Source organism: Protopterus annectens, chromosome 6.part0 (assembly GCF_019279795.1).
Source record: "Protopterus annectens isolate FY-2018-M chromosome 6.part0, PAN1.0, whole genome shotgun sequence".
Classification (NCBI taxonomy): domain Eukaryota; kingdom Metazoa; phylum Chordata; order Ceratodontiformes; family Protopteridae; genus Protopterus; species Protopterus annectens.
In genome coordinates, this window is record NC_056737.1 from 481,869,095 (window position 1) to 481,891,489 (window position 22,395).

The following is a 22,395-nucleotide window of genomic DNA, read 5'->3' on the forward strand; positions in this document are numbered from 1 at the left end:
TTTGTTCAGATACTTTAGTCAGTATTATATAGGCAAACTCAATCTGAGGTCAGTCAGGGCTTGGCAAGGGGTTATGGGTAGAGGGAGGAGCTAGGAGCTCGGAGCCTAAGCTTTTGAAATGCCGGCTCGGATCCGAGGTCGGATCCGATACCCACAGGTTGCATCCAAATGAAGTCACCTACTCAGATGGAACGTTATGGTGAGTACATAACTTCTAATTAAAGCCCACCTGTCAGCTCTTTCTGCCTGTCTACCTTTGACTTCTAGATTTGAGGTCAAACAATTCCTTAAAGGCGTCCTTCATATCAGGCCTCCCAGGAAGCCTGTTCCTCCTTCTTGGGACCTTAATTTTGTTCTTGAAAAATTGACTCGGGCTCCTTTTGATCCTGCAGCCTCAGCTTCCTTACAGCTTTGTACATGGAAGACTGTTCTTCTTTTGGCCCTTACTTCAGCTAGAATGGTGTCTGAGGTTCAGGCCCTTATGGCTGTCCCTCTGTTTTTAGTTTTCATAGGGACAGTGTGTCTCTTTGTACTAATCCTTCTTTTATGCTCAAGGTGGGTAAAGAATCATTTCTTGATCAGTCTATTCATTTGCCCAGTTTTTCTTCTCTCAAGTCTGCTAGCGAGAAGGTTTTTCACACCTTGGATTTGCATAGACATCTCAGATATTTAGATAAAACTAAAGCCATTTGTAAACCTGAGCAACTTTTTCTTTTCATCCTAGGCCTTTAGGATTGTCTGTTTTCTAAGCAAATTATCTCTTCTTCGATCTCTAAGGCCATTTCCTTTTGTTACTGTTTTCATGGGAAAAACCTTTCTACTTGTGTTAAGACTCACTCTACCAGGGCTGTGACTTCTTCTGGTGCTTCCTTCAAAGGATTGGATACCAACTGCATTCTCGAGGCAGCTACTTGGACTTCTGTGCATAATTTTACTAAAAATTATAAAATTCCCACCTTTCTATAACCAATAGAGTCCGGTTTTCATATTTTGCTGAATTCTGGGCTGTTTTGCAGTTTCTGTGTTGCCCAGACCTTACTAAGATAGAGGGTAGCTTCTCTGTTCACCAGTGAGAGTGGTGAGCTTTGCCTATCTGTCACTGGAGGTGTGGTTTCAGCTCAGAATCTGTAGTTTTATTGGCCATTTTGGGCTATTTCTATCCCTTTCATCTTTATGTTTAAAAACCCATGTTGGCATGGTTTTTGTGCTTGTATTACCTCAGCAAGAGCCTCTCTTGGTGTCATGCAGAGTTCTACAGCAGCAGAAGGAGAAGAGAGACTTTGAGTGGATTAAGTACCTTGTTTTTCCTTTTTACTGCTTATTTTTGTTAACCACACTATTACGAGCATTTTTTATTAACTTTGCTACTTATTTTGAACTATTTTTAATTCTGATACTGTTTGCACTTTAATTGAATGTTTTTAAGTGTTTTTCAACTGTTTAATTGCTGAGGGCTACACAGTCAAGTGCGCTAGCAATTTTACTGCCCCAAAAGTGTTTGTCTTACTGTATCTGTTCTAATTTTTGAACCCCCCCCCTACAAAAAAAATCCTATCTCTCTACTCATTTCCCACCTTTCTATGACCAGTAGAGTCCGTTTTTCAGATTTTGCTGAATTCTGGGCTGTTTTGTAGTTTCTGTGTTGCCCAGACCTTACTAAGATAGAGGGAATCTTATCTGTTCATCAGTGAGAGTGGTGAGCTTTGAGCAGCCTGTCTGTCACTAGAGGAGTGGTTTCAGCTCAGAATCTGTAGTTTTATTGGCCATTTTGGGCTATTTCAATCCCTTTCATCTTAATGTTTAAAAACCCATGTTTGAGCTGTTTTTGCACTTGTATTACCTCAGCAAGAGCCTACCTGGGTGTCCTGCAGCATTCTACAGCAGCAGAAGGAGAAAAGAGACTTTGAGTGGATTAAGTACCTTGTTTTTCCTTTTTACTGCTTATTTTCGCTAACCGCACTATTCCGACTGTTTTTTTTATTAACTTTGCTACTTATTTTAAACTGTTTTTTTTTTTTATTCTGATACTGTTTGCACTTTAATTGATCGTTTTTAAGTGTTTTTCAACTCTTTAATTGCTGAGGGCTACACACGAGCGCTAGCCATTTTACTGTCTCAGGAGTGTTTGTATTACTGTATCTGTTCTAATTTTCGGGAAAAAAAAAATCCTATCTCTCTACTCATTTCCTGCTTTTCTATAACCAGTAGAGTCCCGTTTCCAGATTTTTCTGAATTCTGGGCTGTTTTGTAGTTTCTGTGTCTCCCCAGACAGTAATTACTAAGACAGAGGGAAGCTTCTCTGTTCATCAGTGAGAGTGGTGAGCTTTGCCTGTCTGTCACTGGAGGTGGGGTTTCAGCTCAGAATCTGTAGTTTTATTGGCCATTTTGGGCTATTTCTAGCCCTTTCATCTTTCTGTTTAAAAACCCATGTTTACTCATTTTTTGTGCTTGTATTACCTCAGCAAGTGCCTGCCTGGGTGTCCTGCAGAGTTCTACAGCAGCAGAAGGAGAAGAGAGACTTTGAGTGGATTAAGTACCTTGTTTTTCCTTTTTACTGCTTATTTTCGCTAACTGCAGTATTCTGATCATTTTTTATTAACTTTGCTACTTATTTTGAACTGTTTTTTTTAATTCTGGTACTGTTTGCACTTTAATTGATAGTTTGTAAGTGTTTTCAACTGTTTAATTGCTGAGGGCGATACACTCAAGTGCGCTAGCCATTTTACTGCCTCAAAAGTGTTTGTATTACTATATCTGTTCTAATTTTCAAAAAAAAAAAATCCTCTCTCTCTACTCGTTTCCAGTTTTCAGATTTTGCTGAATTCCGGACTGTTTTGTAGTTTCTGTGTTGCCCACACCTTACTAAGATAGAGGGAAGCATCTCTGTTCATCAGTGAGAGTGGTGAGCTTTGAGCAGCCTGTCTGTCTCTGTAGGAGTGGTTTCAGCTCAGAATCTGTAGTTTTATTGGCCATTTTGGGCTATTTGTATCCCTTTCATCTTTCTGTTCAAAAACACGTGTTTGCGCGGTTTTTGCACTTGTATTACCTCAGCAAGAGCCTGCCTGGGTGTCCTGCATAGTTCTGCAGCAGCAGAAGGAGAAAAGAGAGACTTTTAGTAGAGTAAGTACCTTGTTTTTCCTTTTTACTGCTTATTTTTGCTAACCGCACTATTCCGAGCGTTTATTAACTTTGCTACTTATTTTGAACTGTTTTTTTAATTCTGATACTGTTTGCACTTTAATTGATATTTTTTAAGTGTTTTTCAACTGTTTAATTGTGGAGGGTAACACACTCAAGTGCACTAGCCATTTTACTGCCTCAAAAGTGTTTGTATTACTATATCTGTTTTAATTTTCGGAAAAAAAAATCTTATCTCTCTACTTGTTTCCTGCCGTTCTATAACCAGTAGAGTCTGGTTTTCATATTTTGCTTAATTCAGGGCTGTTTTGTAGTCTCTGTGTTGCCAGACCTTACTAAGATACAGGGAAGCTTCTCTGTTCATCAGTGAGAGTGGTGAGCTTTGAGCAGCCTATCTGTTGCTGGAGGAGTGGTTTCAGCTCAGAATCTGTAGTTTTATTGGCCATTTTGGGCTATTTCTATCCCCTTCATCTTTCTGTTTAAAAACCCATGTTTGCACAGTTTTGCGCTCTGCACACTGCCGCTTAACTAAGGATAAACTATTCCCGATGCCCGAAAGTCTGCTCTTCAGATTTTTCCCTTAGAACTAGCCAGTTTTCTAGTTTTAGCACTCAAAACTGTTTCTTTGTGCTCAGCACTTGTCCAAAACTCGTTGCAAGCACTAAATAATCTACAAATTACTGCAGCATTCAACTTTCCTCACTTATCAAGAGGAAAGCAGCAGTTTTTAGTACTTAAATTAATAAGCACTAACCAGGCATGTCTAAGGGTCAGCTCCCAGTGTTTTCTCCTGTCCACCTGATGAATCTGGGCATCTTGGGGCAATGTAGCAATTGCCTCATATACACTAACAACCCTCTCCTCCTCACACTCAAAACTACAACCTGTAAGAGATGCACTTATGTGGCCAAACTGGAAGCCAAGCTCTCTCCAGCTAAGACTGGACTAGGTAGTCAAGAGGAGAAGGTAAACACCACACCGCACTCAACACACAGTCCATCAAAACCTGCATAACCCAAACCCACGCATAGTAACACAAAACGCACACCTGCATTCGCGGAGGCTCTCAATAAAAATCTGCCCAAACAACAGAAACCTCGAAATCTGAAACGCAAGCAACCACCACCCCCCAACACTACCTGAACGACATATAGCCCGCAAAAATCAGTGTGCCACTCAACCTCAGACCATAAGGCAAAACAACGTACCCAACACACACTAGTCATAGGCAACTCTATACTCAGGCACACTGACGTCCTTCTCACCAGGCTAAACAAGGAGAAAGTTGCTGTCATCTGCCTGTCATTTTCAGGATCCGCCATATAATGCACGCACTCAGGTCACTCCACAACAAGTACAAATATGACTCTGTCATTGTCCATGTTGGAGTGAATGACCTGAGATGCACCTCCCTGGACTACATGAAAAGAGACATGGAGGAGCTCTCTGACCATGTGGCCCAGGCAGGTATGACACTAGCCCTAAGTAGCATCCTGCCATCGTTCAGAATGATACCACAGTAAAAGGGCAAAATAATTGACGTCAACAATTGGCTAAGCTTCTGGTGGCATTCTAAGGGGATACAGTATCTGTCTGCCTGGGACGACATGATTGATAGGCCATGATGCTTTGCCAACGATGGCCTGCACCTGTCGCATCTGGGATTCTGGATACTGGTTAAGGCTCTTTCTGCCCCTTTAGTGCCTTTATTAGGCAAGGCTCAAACATCAAACGCACCACCGTAGATGCAAACAAGCAAAATCTAAGGGTAATGCTACTCAATGCTAGAAGTCTAAACCTCAAAATGCACTCACTCGAGGCTCTCCTTAAGATGGAGAACATCAACATCTGTGCAGTGACAGAGAACCTGGTTTTAGGCTCCAGAAAGCACCCCTGCATTACCAGGCTACAATTTTTACCACACCTTTCAACCACCTAACCTGGACTGAAACACTAAAGGAGGAGGCCTGTCCATATTTATAAAGGATAGCCACACCTCCAGGCTAGTTGCTCAACATAATGCATCCAAAATTATCCAAGTACAATTAACACTGGGTAAGACTGCAATTCAGGTTGTAGCTTGGTACAGAACCCCCACCAATGCCCCAGGACGCCCACTCCATGTTTCTCGATATACTGGATAATATTAAGGTACAGCCCAATACCCTAATATTGGGAGATTTCAACTAACCCGCCATCAGCTGGGAAAACTACTTATGTACTAACTGATTTGCTCAACATTTTCTAGAATTCATCAGTTCCAACGCCCTGGATCAGCTTGTCCATACCCTCACCAGGGGGAGCAACATCCTGGACCTGGTCATTACCAATATAGGTAATAGATGCTCCATGCCAGAGGTCAGTTCCTCTCTGGTCAGATCCGACCACAAGCTAATCACCCTAGATATCCATATCCCGCCCCCACTCCCATTAAGAAAACCACCATAAAAAACTTCTCCAAAGCCAACTTCATGCTTCTTAAGACAGAAGTGGCTAACTTCACGACACCCATACAGATGGAAAATAGAGGCATGACTGCTGAATCGTATACAAATGCACTGTATAAGCACATACACGACTGCATGGACTGTGCCATCCCCAACAGAACCAAGACGCTGTCCTCCAAAAAAAAAAAGGAAGCCAATCTGGTGGTCCCATGCCATAAACAAACTCTACAACAGAAGGAAGAAACTGTTGCAAAAAAGAGTAAAATCCCATGATTGCAGGAACTCTCTGGTCAGCCTCAAGTAAGAAGCTGAGATCCCTCATAAAATCCTTCGAAGGTAGTTACGAAAATAAAATTGCCATGGATTCTAAAGACAACCACAAAGCATTCTACAGCTATGTCAAGAATCTCAATGGCAACACTCAGATCTGCTCTGAGCTACAGCACAATGTCAGCAGTTTTACTGAACCAGCTGATATTGCCAACATCCTGGCAGACAGGTTCAGTGCAAACTTTACCCCCCGCTCATCCCCCCAAAGGGCCCATCTCCATACCGGAAGATTGCAAAGCCCCTGTAATCATGGACGCACAAGTAAAGACCGCACTCTCCAAAACCAAGAACACAGCATCCATGGGACCAGACAACATCCCAGGCTGCGTTCTGCACGAACTACAGAACGAACTGGGACCCCACCCAAGTACCATGTTCAACCATAGTCTCACTTCAGGCTTTGTGCCTGTGGAATGGCACTCATCGACTGTTATCTCACTTCACAAAGGGGATGCCACCACTGACCCCAGGAACTACCCCCCCCCCCATTAGCCTGTCAAGCCTGGTATGCAAGGCCATGGAACACATCATCCTGGAGCTTATAAACAAAGACATAGGTAACCTCAAACTCTAGACCCCACTCAGTTTGGGTTTGTAAAAGGTAGATCCGGCCTCCTAAACCTGACTGACTTCTTTGAAGCAGTCACCAGAGCTGTAGACGAGGGTAAGGTGGTGCACACAGCCTATCTTGACCTCACCAAGGCTTTCAACACCATCCCCCACTCTGGTATCATAGATAAACTCACTAGATTGGGCATAAATTCGTATGTCACAAGATGGGTGGCCAACTGGCTCACTGACAGAACCCACAGAGTGAAACCAGCTGACTCCAAATCCGACTTCAGACCAGTGGCAAGCAGAGTACCATAGGGTTCGGTCCTGGGTCCTCTCCTGTGTATCTGCTTCTCAGAAATCCAGGCTAATACAGCTGGTCTCTGGCTAATGAAATTCGCAGACAACTGCAAATTAGGAGCCATAATAGATTCGCCTAAGGATGTGGACATTCTACAAAGAGGCCTCACTGAGACCGATGCTTGGTGTCAAAGTCATCGCCTAAAGCTCATCATCCCCTTTGGGGAAAAGCACCATACCCATGAACTGCCACATAGGCAGTAGCCTACTAAACATCGAAAGTGTGATAAGAGACCTTGGGGCACAGGTGGACAGTAGTCTCTCCTTTGATAATCACGTCGCCACAGTAGTCAGGAAATCCTTCTACGTGGCACACCTCATCACATAAGGGTCATCCTCCAGAAAAAGAGAGGTCATTGTTCCTCTCTACTCATCCCTCATCAGACCCATTATAGAGTACAATGCCCCATTTGGCATGTACCTCACAAGACATATACAACAACTAGAAAGGCCACAGAAATAGCTCACTAAGAGGATTACTGGCCTCAAACAGATGCCATAAGCAGACCATCTCAAAAACTCCAGTTCTACTCTGTAGCATATCACCTACTCAGAGACGGCCTCTGCCTAACATACAAAGCCATGTACTAACCCAGATCTGATGGACATTCTACACTTAAAAAAATCCCAATCTCTCCGGGCCACATGCTCCAGGGACCTAAATCTTGTCACCACAATAAACAGAACATGCTGGAGGGATAGATTCCTGTCCCAGAGACTTCCCATGCTCTGGAATAGATTACCCATTCATGTCAAGCAAAGCTCCTCATTAGCCCTCTTTAAGTGAAATCTTGACAATTGGATGGGAAACAGGAAATTCACCTTAAGGATCACTTCTGTGGCTCTGCTCTATGGGGACACAGAAAAATAATTTTCTTGGGTGGCAAAAGCCAGGGAACCCCTTTTGGCTAGGCTTATATAGGCCCTAGGGCCAATAGCCTAGTTCTTACCTATGATCCTGAACCTATAAGTTGGATGTGGTTTCCAGGGCTAGAGCCGGCTTTGCCAGGACTATCCTACATGGCTTTCTTAAGGGCTGTGCTGGACCTTCTTTCTCCAAAGTTTCTTCTTGATCCTTTGTAGTCTCTGTAGTGTAAGGAGTACTACAACAGTGACATGGAAGGACATAATTACAGTTGTGTAAAATCTTACCATAACAGCAGATGTCCTTCCTTTCACTGTTGTAGTATTCACTTCCTCCCCCTCCCGTTTTTTTCTTTTTTTCCTTCTGGATGCACATATTCCTCTGTTACTCCATGGACTGTTGTTCCTCCTGGGGCTTTTCAGATCTGAGGAAGGTACATCCTTGAGCATGTGTGACGTACAGTGTTCCTATAACAACCTAAGGCTTTGGTATTCTGGCCGGACGTTAGGCTGCCCTTGGCAGGGGATCCCTAGTGTAAAGAATACTGCAACAGAGAAGAGAAGGATATCTTCTGTTATGGTAAGATTTTACACAACTGTATTTTCTTTCTGTAAATATGTATATTTTGAATAAGTTGTAAATAAGTTCTAAATAAAAATTCCCTACTGTGCAAAAGAGGAAAAAGTAAAAGATGCCACGGTTAATAACTTGAAAAAAAAAAAAAAAACTTGAGACCTTTTATGTTATACGTTAGCAATGACTGAAAGAACATTCTTCAAGCTTGCTTTTGCTATCTGGATATCATTTCCCAGTGACATGAGAATTTTTTTCAGCTTCTCTCTCTCTCTCTCTCTCTTTTTTTTTTTTTAAACTTATTCACACACATATTGCCATACTGACTCCATCGTTTGCAAATGTCTTGCTGCCATCTAACATTCTTTTTCTTTCCTTTACTCTCTATAACTCATTCCATTCAGGATTTGTATTTTATTTGATTTGATCATTTAACTGGAGGTTTTATGCACTTTCTGTGATTCTCAATATTTTGTTCTGCTTAATTTTATTGTATTAATCTGACTATTTTATATGAAATGCACTTATTTTACTATACTGTTTAATTGCTTGCATTAGACAGTTTGTTTAGCTCTGCCTCTATCTGATATTGTAGCTGAAAAGGGTATTTGAACCATTGAATTGTTACTGACAATGGTGAAAGAAGTCTGAACCTGCACTTCAAGGGTGGGAACCTTTTATTAAACTTTTTAGACTTTTGTTGTCCAGATGTATGTAACATTCTGCCCTTGGATTGTATATGTTAAAATTAGTTAAATCAAAAGAAAACTGCTGTCATATCTTTTGAAGTATGCAAGTAGTTGATGTATGTGGTCTGAATGTTGTCATAGTCAGGTTAACTGCACTACTCACAAAGTTAGAAAGTAGAAGCTTCAAATTGTCATTGAAACCACACTTGAAACCCTTGTGTGCATCCCTGAAGACTACTTTGGAGACAGAACAGAGGGCTGAATTCCAAAAGATTTGGTCTCAGTGTAATTGACTTACTCTGATGTAACTCTGCCCTGAATTTGAAAGACTTGTTCTTGGTGGAAGTGGTTTGATTTTGGTGTAAAGCCTATCTATACACAGGCTTACGTGGGGGGGGGGGGGGGGGGTGTCAGATTAAAAAAAAACTTGCTTTCAGAGTAAGCCACTTAGTTTGAGAGTAAGACTTGGAGTTAGTGAGTTACTCTGAGACTGAGCCTTTTGGAATCTGGCCCAGAGGTCACTTAACCTGAAACAACCAACAGCCATAGAGGTGCACTAAAATCTTGACCAGAGGATCCGTGTATGTGCACTGTGTGTCTTAGGGCATAAGTGGAGGGGGCTTGAGAAACTTTCAAATTGCCTAAGGGGTGCAGTTAGGCTAGAATGTGAAGCTGTTTTCAGAACCATGTGTGTGTGTGGGGGGTGGTGAGTAACGAAAAGTACTTCAGTATACAAAGTAATCATGCAGGGGATGGGGAGTGACTATTAAAAAGTAATTCTTCACACAAAGGCTCACAGTTTTATAATAGAACATGTGAACAGAATTCAAAGTGTGTAACTGGCAGGCATAAGGAAATCCTTCTGGATGGGAAGGGGAGAACAGACTGCTAGATTAAATGAATTGGAATACTGTAACACTTCATTAAATTGCAAAATACAGAAAGATGACAGAGACCAAACTACCATTATTTGCTACTTAATGTTTTTGTTATGGACACTTTTTAAGTACCATCTTGTAAGCAGTTATTTGTCTAGACCTGGTTTGGCTGTATTACTTATTTTTCATTTTGCAGGTAAAGAAAATTGGAGGTGGAGGGTTTGGAGAGATCTATGAAGCAGTGGACTTTCTCACTCGAGAAAACGTTGCACTAAAGGTAGAATCAGCTCAGCAACCAAAGCAGGTCCTCAAAATGGAAGTGGCTGTTTTGAAGAAATTGCAGGGTGAGTTAGACTGCAGCTAAGTGTGTTGCACACTTTCATGCCGTAGCTGGAAACAGATCAAATGTAGTAACTATTATTTTGTAATCTAACCACTTTGCTAGCTGTATTTAGCTGACTTCTGCAAGTTTCAAAACTGTCTAAACATGACCTTTCCAAGAATGTGGAGTGCCCCCTATACTGGTAATGGTGGTTCTACACACAGGTGGTATGGTTTGGTTACAGTGATTAAGCCCACGTGAATAAAGTCAGTTCTGGGGAAGTCCAACATTGCCCAAACACTGGAGTGGACTGTTATTGCTATTGTACAATTATACAATTACATTGTTTAAAAAACGTTTTTTTTTTTACCTTTTCTAAATAATGTCATTGTTTAGAAGAACTGGTTATCTGCAGTTTCTCAAATGTAAGGGATGTCTAAGCCACGTACTGTTAATACTTTGCTCACATATGTGGTGACTATCGGAACATTAGGCAGAATGCAGTTTCTGCAAGGTATTTTTGTAGAAACTACATTCTACTTAATGTTCTGACAGTCACCACATACATGATCAAAGTATGCACAGTACATTATTTGAAGGGCAGGCAGCATACTTGGTGGTGCCATTGGTAGCACTGTGTGATTAAATAAACAGCTGCAGTTTGTAAAATGGAAGGGAGAGGTGGGGGATATAAGTGGCAGTGGAAAATGTATCTGTGTCTACAACAAAAAGTAATGATCATCATTAGATTGCTATTGCAGTAGCATATAAAGTTATATTGGATGTATCCTGCCAAGGATATCGGATGTCCATCCAGTACAGAAAAGTTTTTGGGTGATTTCCTCATGTACTGTACATTGATTGACACATGAGAGCTTGCTTTTATAAAAGAGGACATACACACAGCAAAATTCAAAACTTTTCTTGCTGTTGAAGAGTTTGGTCAGACATACAGTCTATGGTAACTCTTCAGTGTCCGTGATTGTCTCGTATGTCAGTGTTTTGGGCATATAGCACCCACTGTAGGATTTTATTTTTTAACTAAAAACGTCATTTTTTATTTTCTTTTATGCCTATCTGAAGGGAAATCTATCTTTTACACTGAAAATAATTTGAAGTAGTCTAAATACTTCCTATCTCTTCTTGGAAAACAAATGTCTTAATACCCTCACTGAGCCCCCCTCCCATAGCTAGCAACTCTTTTTCATTTATACTCCTCTTCATTCAAAGAGATAGCAAAAAACATTATAGAAGGCACTGAAGGAACTCTTGCCTCAACTTCTTTTTCCTGGTCTGGGACTGATGGTACCCAGTGTGGTAGTCTTGGAGCACGTGAACCATCAGTCCAGTTTTTTCCATCCCTCTGTGTGATTCTCTGCAGGAAGTCACAAAGTGTGAAGAGGCAGACACATTCAGTCAGACTGAATGGGTATGCCTCAGGTTTTAGTAAAAAAAGGAGGTAGTAGGTTCAATTATGGAGGCCCAGATGTCTGACATTTCCAAAACTATTAGGCTTGAAACACCTAGGAAAAATCTGAAAAAGATCTTACACCTCCTTCCACTCTAACTAGAGTCAAAAGGATCTGAAGATGAGTGCCATAGCTTTGCCAAAGGACTTTTTAGAGATTTTCAATCTTTGCAAGCCTCTACTCCAGTTTTCTTCCATTCCAAGAGGAAAAAGATCTCCATCTTCTGAGGAAGAATGCTTGCTGAATCAGAAGAAGGGCTAAAGAATGCATCCTGGTTCTCTTCTCCTGATTCTTATGAGTCAGAGTCTAAGGAAAATATTTCTTCTGATTCTCGTTGAGAAGCTTTCATTTTCTGACACCATTTCAAAAAAATGAAAGGCCTGTTTAAATGTGAGGAAAAAGAGAGAGAGGTCTAGGAGGCTCAAAAGAGGTGTTATAATGTCTTCAGTGTTGATTCCCCCAAACATGGTAATTCCACCAGTTCTGGGGACATTGGAGAACACTTTTAATCTTTCCTGTTTTTCTCTAGAAGTTCAACCCCTGCACCCAAGCCTGATAGGTTATGTAAAGTTTCTGTGTCTGAGAAATTCACTGGCAGATCCTGCTTGTAATTTCCATGGAAAAGGAGGGTACAGTCAAGCCGTTGGCTTCCTCCAACCCAATACCCAGTGAAAAGGATAGCAAGGCATTCAAGAGGTTTGGAATCTTTTTCTTCTTCCCAAGTCGCAAAACATTCCCTCAAGTGTTCCTTTGACGCAATATTTCAAACAGCAGCTTCTGATTCTATCTTAGGTTACAGAGTCTCCATGAGGATATGAAGTCCTAGATTCTTGAATGCCCCTTTAGAAAAATATGTTCTTTTTCACAGCTCATTGGGTGAAATCCTACAGCATCTAGAGTAAAGTATCAAGTTAATGCAGGGATTAAAGCACCTTTTTTAGTCACCAGTGGCTAAAGATGGCAGAAATTGTTCCTCTAGCCCTGGACCTTCCTTCAGGAAACCATTCGAGCAAGTTCAGTAGAAGTCATTTATACAGCACTATAAAAAGAAAGGGCAAGGGGAAGCCAAGAGAAATGGGAATGGCCCCCAGGCCTCTTCCCAACCCAAAAAGTGTATGACTACTTAAGTACTCCCTCCTTAAGTCCACGTAGGCTGTCCAGTCAAAATAGCAGGCAGTCTCTATCTGTATCTCTCTTTCTCTCTCTCACACACACTTTTTCTGCAGTTCTGGAAACAGCAGACTCATGGGTATTAAGAATTATTCAAAAATAGCTCTAAATAGCAGCGGGAATCTATCTCCTCCACAAGTCAAATTGCCCTTCCTCCCGTCTTCCAAAAAAATAAACATATTTTTTCCTTGTATCCTTTCAAAAATGCTAGATCAAGGAGTTGTAGCACCTGTTCCAGGGAAGGGATATTACACCAGGATTTTTCTTGTACCTAAGGAAGAAGGCTCATGGAGACCAGTATTCATATTTTTGTTTTGAATTGATTTCTAATAATTCCAGCATTCAGAATGTTAACCCTGTAGTTTATTGCCTCAAGAATGTACAACACCATATCCATATTCCAGTTCACAAAGACGTCATGTTTCACTTAAGATTTTTGTTTTACATTTTCAGTTTACATCCCTACCTTTTGGACTTTACATAGCTTCCACTCAAGACACTCAGACGTCCCTGCTTTTCACCATGAGCCTGTTTTAATAACTGGAATTTCAAACTAAACCTGGAGAAATCGTCTCTAATTCCATCCCACGGATTAACATTTCTGAGATGCCTTTTGTACACCTCTCTCGTGATGGCTTTTCTTCCTACAGCTGCAGTTTTTGGATCTGACTGACTAGTCCAAGTCCACAGCAAGGGATGCCCTCAGAATTCTAAGCTACATTATATGGGCTATTCATGTGATCCATTTAACCAGACTTGATATGAGGAAGATTAAATTAGTTTGGACTTGACGTCAGCACCCTCTGTCCTTTCCTGTATCAGTTTTGGGCTTCAAGAAAGCCCTCTTATGGTGGGCAACTCAGATTCAACTAAATCCAGGTCTCCCTTTTTCCATTCCCATTCAAAATCAGTCTATAACAACAGATACCGCAGAATTTGCCTGGGGAGTGATTTCCAATGAAATCAAAGTTCAGGTGTTTAGGGGCTGCCACTGGAAAAACAAAAACACATCGACCTCAAAGAAATGGTAGCCTTGATGAAAACATTAAAAACCTTGAATTAACTGTTGACTCTAGGACCACATCTGGTGTTTACAGACATCACGTGACTGTGATGCTGTCTTTTGAATACAGACAACAAAAAAAGTCATGTGGTACATAAATGTGGAGGGAGGGCAGGTTTTACCCTCTGTGCAGACTTTGGAGGTAGCATTTTGGCGCAGTCTCTCCCTTCAAACAACATACATCCCATCAGAGCAGAACACTGTTACAGACTCATTGAGTAGGTCCAGGATAGACCTTCTCAAATAGATATTATACTCTGAGGTCTTCCAGGAAGTTGTCCACCTGTGGGGAACTCCCTAAATAGATATGCTTGCCTCCATTTACAACAAACAGTTGCAGAAGTTTTTTCCAGGGCAAATTGCAAACATGCCTGGAAAACAGATGCCATTTCTTTCACATGGATGAGAATGTTCCTCTGTGCTTTCTCTCCTTTCCCCCTAATTGCCAGAGCTCCCTATGAAAAATCAAGCAGGACTTCCCAACATTATACTCGTAGCTCCCTTTTGGTCCCCCTTTCTCATGCAGCTGGCCAGGGATGGTTAGTAAAAACTTCCTCAAAGAGGGAACCTACTTACACAGGACAAGGAATCGCTTATCCACCTCAACATTCTGAACCTACACTTTACTGTTTGGATGATAGGTTTTTGATCCCATTCAGGCACCTGTTTTATGAGATGTGCATTATAAAGGTGGCTAGAAAGGTTTGCCATGAAAAGCTTGAGTCTATCTGTGCAAATCCCACATGTTGACATTTGGATTGTCAAATACCGACTTTACTGACACCAGTATTAACTCTTGTTCCTGGGTCCAGAGTGGTAGGGAGTTTTAGCATTCGATATTATGTTCATGCATGTTGGTGTTCTGCATGCCCAAGTCGGAGTAGTGTCACAGGCTTTGGCTAGGTCAAGGTAGGCGGTGTGCACCATCTTCCCCTTGTCCATGGCTTTGGTGACCATTTGAAAGAAGTCAACCAAGTTTAACAGGCATGATGTCCCTTTAACAAAACCAAAACTGTATGGAGTCAAGTGTTTGGAGGTTGCCAATGTCCTTGTTTATAAGGTCCATGATAATGAGTTCCATGACCTTGCAGATCAGGCTAGTTAGGCTGATGGGCCTATAATTGTCTGAGTCTGTGGACTCTCTCCACCTTTGTGTAGAGGGAAGTTGACTTTGAAAGTGTTCGCGTTATGGTCAGATGTTACCAAGGAGGATGACACTGTAGGGGTGCTACATTGGCTACTCATGTTGGTTAGCACCAGGTCCAGGATATTTTCACCTCTCGTGGGGCTGTGGAGCAGCTGATCCAATGCATTGGCATTGACGAAGTCGAGGAATCTCTGGGTGTTTGTGTTTGGGTTAGAATAGGTCTTCCACTCTATGGTTGGGTAGTTAAAGTCGCCCGGAATCAGGGCAGAGGGTTGAATCTTGATGGATTCAAGTAAGTCCAGATAGGTGGAGTTGACATCCTGAGTCATGGTTGGGGGTCTGTAGCTAGCTATGATTTGAACAACATTTGTCAACAGTTAACTTCACCTGGAGTGTCTCCTGTGCATCATACTGTCTGACCAGCCTGGAGGTGTGTATGTCTTTGAGAAATATTGAAACTCCACCTCCTTTGGCTTTGAAGTCCTCTATTTGGAGTCCAAAAGTATGGTAGGAGGAGTAACCTTGTAAGACTGGGGTGCTCTCCACAGCTTTGAACCAGGTTTCAGTGACTGCACAAATGTCAGCATCTTCCAGGGTGAGGAATGCTGGCAGTGAGTGCAGTTTCATGTTAAGACTTCTAGCATTTAGCAGCATGACCTTTAAATTTCATTTAGAAGAATTATTCATGTTGGAACAACAACAACAACAACTTTGCCTAAAAAAATGCAGTATGGGGGAGGCAAGAGCTTTTGTTAGAAGCCTGAAGCCCAGTGGAGACAGATGAAGGCAATATCTGGCAAAGCTTCGTAGTCTGTCAGTCATGCCCTCCCACGCTGTCAGGTACAGGTTCCCTTTGGAATGACAGCAGAAACTAAGCTAATTGTTAGTCAATCATTTTCTGTTTTTATTGAGGCATCATTCTGGGTGACGGTAGGATGCTGCTTAAGGTTAGAGACATACCTGCCTGAGACACATATTCAGTGAGCTCAGTCATTCATATCTCTCTTCATATAGTCCAGAGAGGTACGTCTCAAGTCATTCACACCAACATGGACTATGACAGAGTCATAACAGTACCTGTTGAGAGACTTAAGTGAGTGCATGATATGGCAGATTGTAGCATCTGACAAGCAACTTACCGTGTCTTTCTCCTTGTCTGGCCTGTTGAGGGGCACATCTTTGTGTCTCATGATAGAGTCTTCTATGACTAGTGTGTTGGGTTTGTGGCTGGGCCTTAGAGGCTGTGAGACACAGACATGTACTATGTGTGGTGTTTGGTGCTGTGGGTTGTGATGTGTGTGTGTGTGTGTGTGTGTGTGTGTGTGTTTTTGCCTCGGAAGTCTCTTTTGTTTACGTATGTTTTTGCTAAGAATCTCCGCATATGTGGGAGTGTGTTGTACATGTGTGGGTGGTGTTAGAGGTGTGGTGTTTGACCAGACAAGCTTTTTAGTGCCAGCTATACTGGCTTGTGATTGAGACAGCAAGGATTCTAGGTTCTTAATGTAATTGCATCTCTCACATATTGTGTTCCTAGGTGGTAGTAGTAGAGGATTATCCGTGTACATGAGGCAGTTGCTACACTGTCTCTGGATGCCCATATTAACCAGACTAGCAAGAGAAACAATAGGAAAGTGTTCATCCATGGATGTCAGAATCTGTGGAAGAGAGGTCAGGGATAGCAGAGTACTGTCTGAGGAGAGTACCTATAGGTGAGTGTAGGGCTGGATAAGGATAAAAGGGAAGGCCTCACTTATACAGGAGTGCTGGTAAGGGAAAAAATGAAGCTGAGATACCTTGTAAAGGGTTAAAAACAGTACAGCAGCAGTGCATGACGCACAAATGGGCACAAACACGGTGTTTAAATACCACAAAAATGAAAGTAAAATAGAAACATTGGAATTGACCAATCAACCATTGTCTCTGAGCTCTTAGCTAAACACCCTATGCCAGACCAGTTCCAATCAGAAGTCTGACTGGACAAATTTGCCCATTTTCAGTGGAGGCCTGGGAAGAAAAGCTCCACATAATAACAGCATAACAGTCAGTATTTTAAACAATAGTGAAACAATCGGAGAAATGCTAGTAATAAGTCACATAACATATTACAGTTCAAATTAGTAATAAGGCTAACAGGATCACTTAGTAACACATATTTTGACAGTTACACTTAGTATCAAGAAATCATTCATTGGAGTAGAGTCTCAGATATACCTGTTTGGTACTGTAAATTATGCTTAATGTTGTTATAATCACATGGGATCAGTAAGCAAATAGATATATTGAAAGTGGAGAGTAGGGAGAAAGAGGGTGAGGATGGGAGTGAGGTATTCAGCAAGCATAGAGATGTAGCGAAAGTGGAGAATAGGAAGAGAGAGGGTGAGGGGGGGGGGAATTGGGTTCAGCCTGGTGAGGAGTAGGAGCATAGCCAATTGTCATTTAGGTGGGACTTGAGCAGTTTTTAGGTTTGCTGTGTTTAGTATGTTTGTGGGGGGGGGGGGGGAGTTCCATGATTTAGTTACATAGTTAAAATATAGTGAGTCTCCAAAACTGCTGCTAGATTTTGTAACTTGAGGATCGTAGAGTCCTGCTATTGAGGTGGTTTGTACTAGGTCCTGTAGGGATGGATATTTGTTGGGTAGGTAACTACGGAATGGGCTATGGTAAGTTGGTTTAGGGTCAGTAAGCTGGGCAGCTCTAGCTATTTCATCTGTTTCACAGCAAGACAATGATGGGTTCTGTGAGGCAGGTTAGCAAATATGGCTGTCTTATAGTAGCATGATTCAAATTTGCTTAAGTCTGATTTTTTGAGGTTAATAATTATAGAGGAGGCATAGAGTAAAGTGGATAGTAGGTAGGTCCTGGCAACAGCTTGTCTGGAAGAGTTTAAGAAAGGTTTTATTCTGTAAAGGGAACTTAATTTAATGTGGGCCTTTTTGATTGCATGAGAAATATGCCAAATTTTAAGTTAACATCTAGAATGATACCTAGTAGCTTAGATTCTGAGGTGGGTTTGATTACAGTGTGATTGGATGAGGTGATTATAAAGTCATGGTTGGGGGAGTTTGTTTTGTGGCATTGGTTAGGGAACAGCATTAGTTTGGTTTTGTTGGGATTAAGGATGAGCTGGTATCTTTCTAAGAAAGACTCAATGGCAGTAAAATATTTTTGAGTATTGTTTTGTAGTTGTTTTAGGGTAGGTGCAGTGCAGATGACAGTGGAGTCATCTGCATATTGTATGATGGAAGCAAGGTTAGTAGCTTTGTGTACGTTATTGGTCAGAACTGTGAAGAGCAGAGGCCCAAGAATTCAGCCTTGTGGAACACCTACTTTAATGGGAAGTAGGCAGGAAAGGTCATCTTGCCGTTTGACTGATTGATAGCAGTCAGATAGGTAATTTTGGAACCAAATGAGAGTATTTCTAGGTATGTCAAGTGATGCAAGCTTCATGTAGGATATGTTCACTGTGCCAGTATTGTTAGATTTGAGCAGTGCCGTGGTGGTACTATGGCATGGTTGAAATCCATGTTGTGCATGGAAAAGGAGCTTATTAGATAGTAGGTGTTGCATCAGTTGAGGGTGGATGCACTTTTCTAAGATTTTAGAAAGAGGGGATAGTATAGATATTCTCCTATAGTTAGTTCTAGTGAGGAGCCTCCTTTGTAGAGTGGGATTATGTAGGAGGTTTTCCAGATTCTAGGTACATACTGTTGGGTGATGGATCTATTGATCAGTATTGAAACTGGGAAGCAGATTACATCTGCTGCTAATTTGAGGTAGTTGTTCGGCAGCTTGTTGGTGGTGAGGGTTGTGGGTTTCAGTTGGCTTAGCAATTTTTTTTATTGTACTTGTTTGGACATGTTTAAGAGAGAGAGAGAGAGGTAGGTGAATTGGTGATAATAGGGAGGGTGATTTGTTGCAGGCTATTTTTGTTTTCTATGAGTGAGAGGATGGAGTTTATGAAAAATGAGTTAAAGTGGGATGCTATGCTTTCTTCTGTGTTTTGATATTTGGGGAATGGGGTAGGGGTGTGTTCTGGATGGATAAGCTGATTGATGGAGGCCCAGAATTTGTGGGTTGTTTTGATGCTTGGACTGAAAAAAATGTACTATGCAAACATTATCAGCTGTGATTTGCTTTTGGCAGACATTTCTTAGGTGGCGGTAGGTGTCTATGGAAGGTTTTGATTTGTTGGTTATATGTTGATACCAGAGTTTTTTTCTTTGTTTTAGTAACTGTTTGGTTTCTTTAGAGAGCCATGGGCAGTTGTTAGTTTTTGTTCTTATGTGTCTTATGGGGGCAAGTGTGTTTAGAACATCAAGAAGTATGTTATTGAAGTAATCAGCTGCTGCATCTAGTGGGAGGTATTGTAATGTGGACTAGTTACAGCTTAGTAGTAGTTTAATGGTGTCTACGGATACATTTTTTGCATTACGTATTTGTTTATACTTTTGTGATTTTGTGGGTGAGCTACAGTATCTTAGAAAGAAGGTTAGTAGGTGATCTCTTAGGCTGTCAGGTAGACAGCCTGAAAGATGGATTAAAGAGGGCTTGTTAGTCAGGTTCCAGTCGTGAATGGATTGTTTGTTGCTGGATTTGTCAATTCTAGTGGGCGAATGAATCAGTTGGGTGAAACCATGTAGGTTGATATGATTTGAGGGGTTATCTGATGAGTAGGTTTGCCAATCAGTATCGAAATCACCAACTAGTATAGTTTCTTGGCTTAATGTAGCTGAGGCCAATGAGAGAAGGCTGTCTATTGTGGAGGAGTTATTTGGTGGTATGTATACAGCTAGTAAGATGATATGTTTGCTGTTATTTATTTTTAGACTTGATGCTAAGAGTTCTGTATTATCAGTATCTGGGATGTTTATCTGCAGTTTTTCAAAATTAAGAGTGTCTTTATATAGAGTTGCTACTATTCCACCTCGTTTTGTTGTCCTGTCTTGTCTGAGGATATTGTAGCCAGGGGGAATTATTTTGTTATTGTTGATGTGGGGTTTAAGCCAGGTATCATTTAGTACAGCAATACCAGGAGTGTATAGTGATATGGTGGCATGGAGTTCATGTGTTTTGTTTGAGACTTCTGAGGTTTATCTTCATGAGGAGGATGTCAGAGCTCATGTTAGATATGTTGGATAGTAGAGGTGAGGTTGATGTTCATCGTATTTCACTGTTTCAATCATTACACTTGGGTTATCCTGCTGGCAGGTGACCCGCAGTTGGCCTGAGTTCCAAAGTCTTGGTCCGGCGTCGGTTGCTGTCGCCTCTTCCCTGACGTCAGTGTGCCAGGGGTATAAAAGTTGTAACCAACGCCATTTTCTTCAGTCTTTCTTGCCGTGCGGTGCCCGAAGCAAAAGCAGTTCGCAAGTGCCGGTCGGCCGACTGCTGAGATTTTCAAAATTGAGTTTCAGAACCGAAGTCTTCAGTAAAGCTAAATACCCCGTTGGGGAAACTTTTTCTTGCTCCAGACCGATGTCAGTAAAAGTTAATAATTGTATTTCTTGTGGGAAGCAAATACCTCATAAGGACTTTCACTCTTACTGTATTCCTTGCCTAGGCCCTGACCACGACATTGCCAGTTGTCAGTTTTGTGCTAGATTCAATAAAAGCACTATTAAACATTGGTTCGATTTTGCTTTACATTATTTTGACTGAAGGTTTAATTACATAATGCCGACGGAACAACCGATGACCGGAATTTATAAAAAACGCAAAGACAAAGAAAAGGACAGGCATCTGAGGTCCAAAACCGACGAAGCCTCTTCAAGGCCATTCGCCGGTTCTCAGTGAGGCGCTTTCGCAGCCCCTGACACCCGCTACCTCAGAGCCACAGGCCGTAACCGAAAGCCACGTGGAGACACCGAGGCCTGTCGAAACTCAAGGTATTGGGCCTACGGAAACTATTCCCTCAGATGGGTCCAGAGCCGCTAAGCAGGCATCGGCTTCTGAGGGTGTTTTCAGACCTTCACAGCTTACAATTAAGACCACTACAGCAGCCAAAGCAAAGTCCAAAACACCATTAAAGACAAGGAAACAAGTACAGCATTCTCCTGAACAGTCATCCATGCCAAAGAAACAGATGCTTAAAATGGCCGAAGACCTAATTACTTTAATCAGGGGTTCCCATCCCCCTCCTGACAAAAGGCCTAGGCAAGACACTGACTATGATTCCTCTGACCAGATTTCCATTTCCTCTGATTCCTCTTCTGATCAGGGATATTCTCTCCCTCCCTATGAGGACTCTGATGCAGAAGAGTCTATACCTTCAGCCTCTCTGCCTGAGGATTATTCTTTTGGGGAACCCTGCACACCATGAGGGAGCATTTCCACTGGGAGAGCCAGGATTATTCAGAATCCAAGAAAAGGCTCAGAGACTTCCTGTTATTGCCTCAGCACAGGCCCCTGGCTATCCCCCCTGTGCTTGATATTGTTGATGATGTTTTCTCTGAATCCAGGCTGTCTCCTGATTCTTTACCCCCTGCACCAGTCAAGCCAGACAGGTACTACAGGGTCCCTGACTCTCATAAATTTCTTTACAAAAACTCCGCTGCAGACCCAAAAACAATTTCTCAGGGTCCTAAAGGGGTTAAGGCTTCCACTGCTAAAAATCCTGTCCCCTCGGATAGGGATTCCAGAGCTCTGGACAGATGGGGGAAAAAAGTTTACACTTCTGCTACTTTAGCTGTAATGGCTTTACATTGCCAGTTTCACATGCTTAAATATCAACAGTACCTCATGTCATTGTTAAAACAGAAAATGGTTTCAAATTTAGAAAGTCCTGACAGTAAGGAAATGCAGGATTTATTGCATGCAGTTGAACAAGTGGGACAGCATACTCTGCAATGTGGTTTTGATTCATTAGAGGCTTCTTGTAGAGCCGCAGTTACAGGCTCTGTTATTCGAAGGCATGCTTGGTTGAAAGAACAAAGTTTACCTGACCATGTTAAAGTAAAATTATTGGATGCTCCACTACAGCATGATACTTTGTTTGGTGTTAAGGCAGAAGAAGTGTTAAAGAAAATGGAGGATAAAGCAAAATCAATGCAGACAGTGAAGGATTTCTTACAGGTTCAACCACCTAGATTTAGCAGAAACTGGCCTTCAAAAAATTGGTCCTTTCCAGTGTCAGACAGGCCACAAAGAGGCAGATAAAGATGCCCAAGAGGCAGATCTCAGCCCCAAGGCTCCTACAGACCTAAACAATGGGGTGCTTCAGCCCCCAAAGGAGGGGAAGACAAATCACAACCTTATAGGAAACAGTCCCAATGACTTCCCTCTACAAATACCAAGCACTTACCTTTTGGCAGCACCCCTAGGGGGAAAGCTAGCACTTTTGCTCAAAAAATTGGCACATAATCACCCAGGACCAATGGGTGCTGAATATTGTTTCTT

The 22,395-nt window shown here is 41.9% G+C and overlaps 1 protein-coding gene across 1 annotated transcript in view; it reads left to right on the forward strand.

Annotated features, from left to right (window-relative positions):
* Window positions 1-22,395, forward strand: part of TTBK2 (tau tubulin kinase 2) — a 2,201,340-nt gene that overhangs the window by 487,429 nt on the left and 1,691,516 nt on the right. The window contains exon 3 of the mRNA XM_044074209.1: window positions 10,029-10,176. Within this exon, the coding sequence (XP_043930144.1) occupies window positions 10,029-10,176 (148 nt within the window). The remainder of the gene's footprint in view (window positions 1-10,028; window positions 10,177-22,395) is intronic.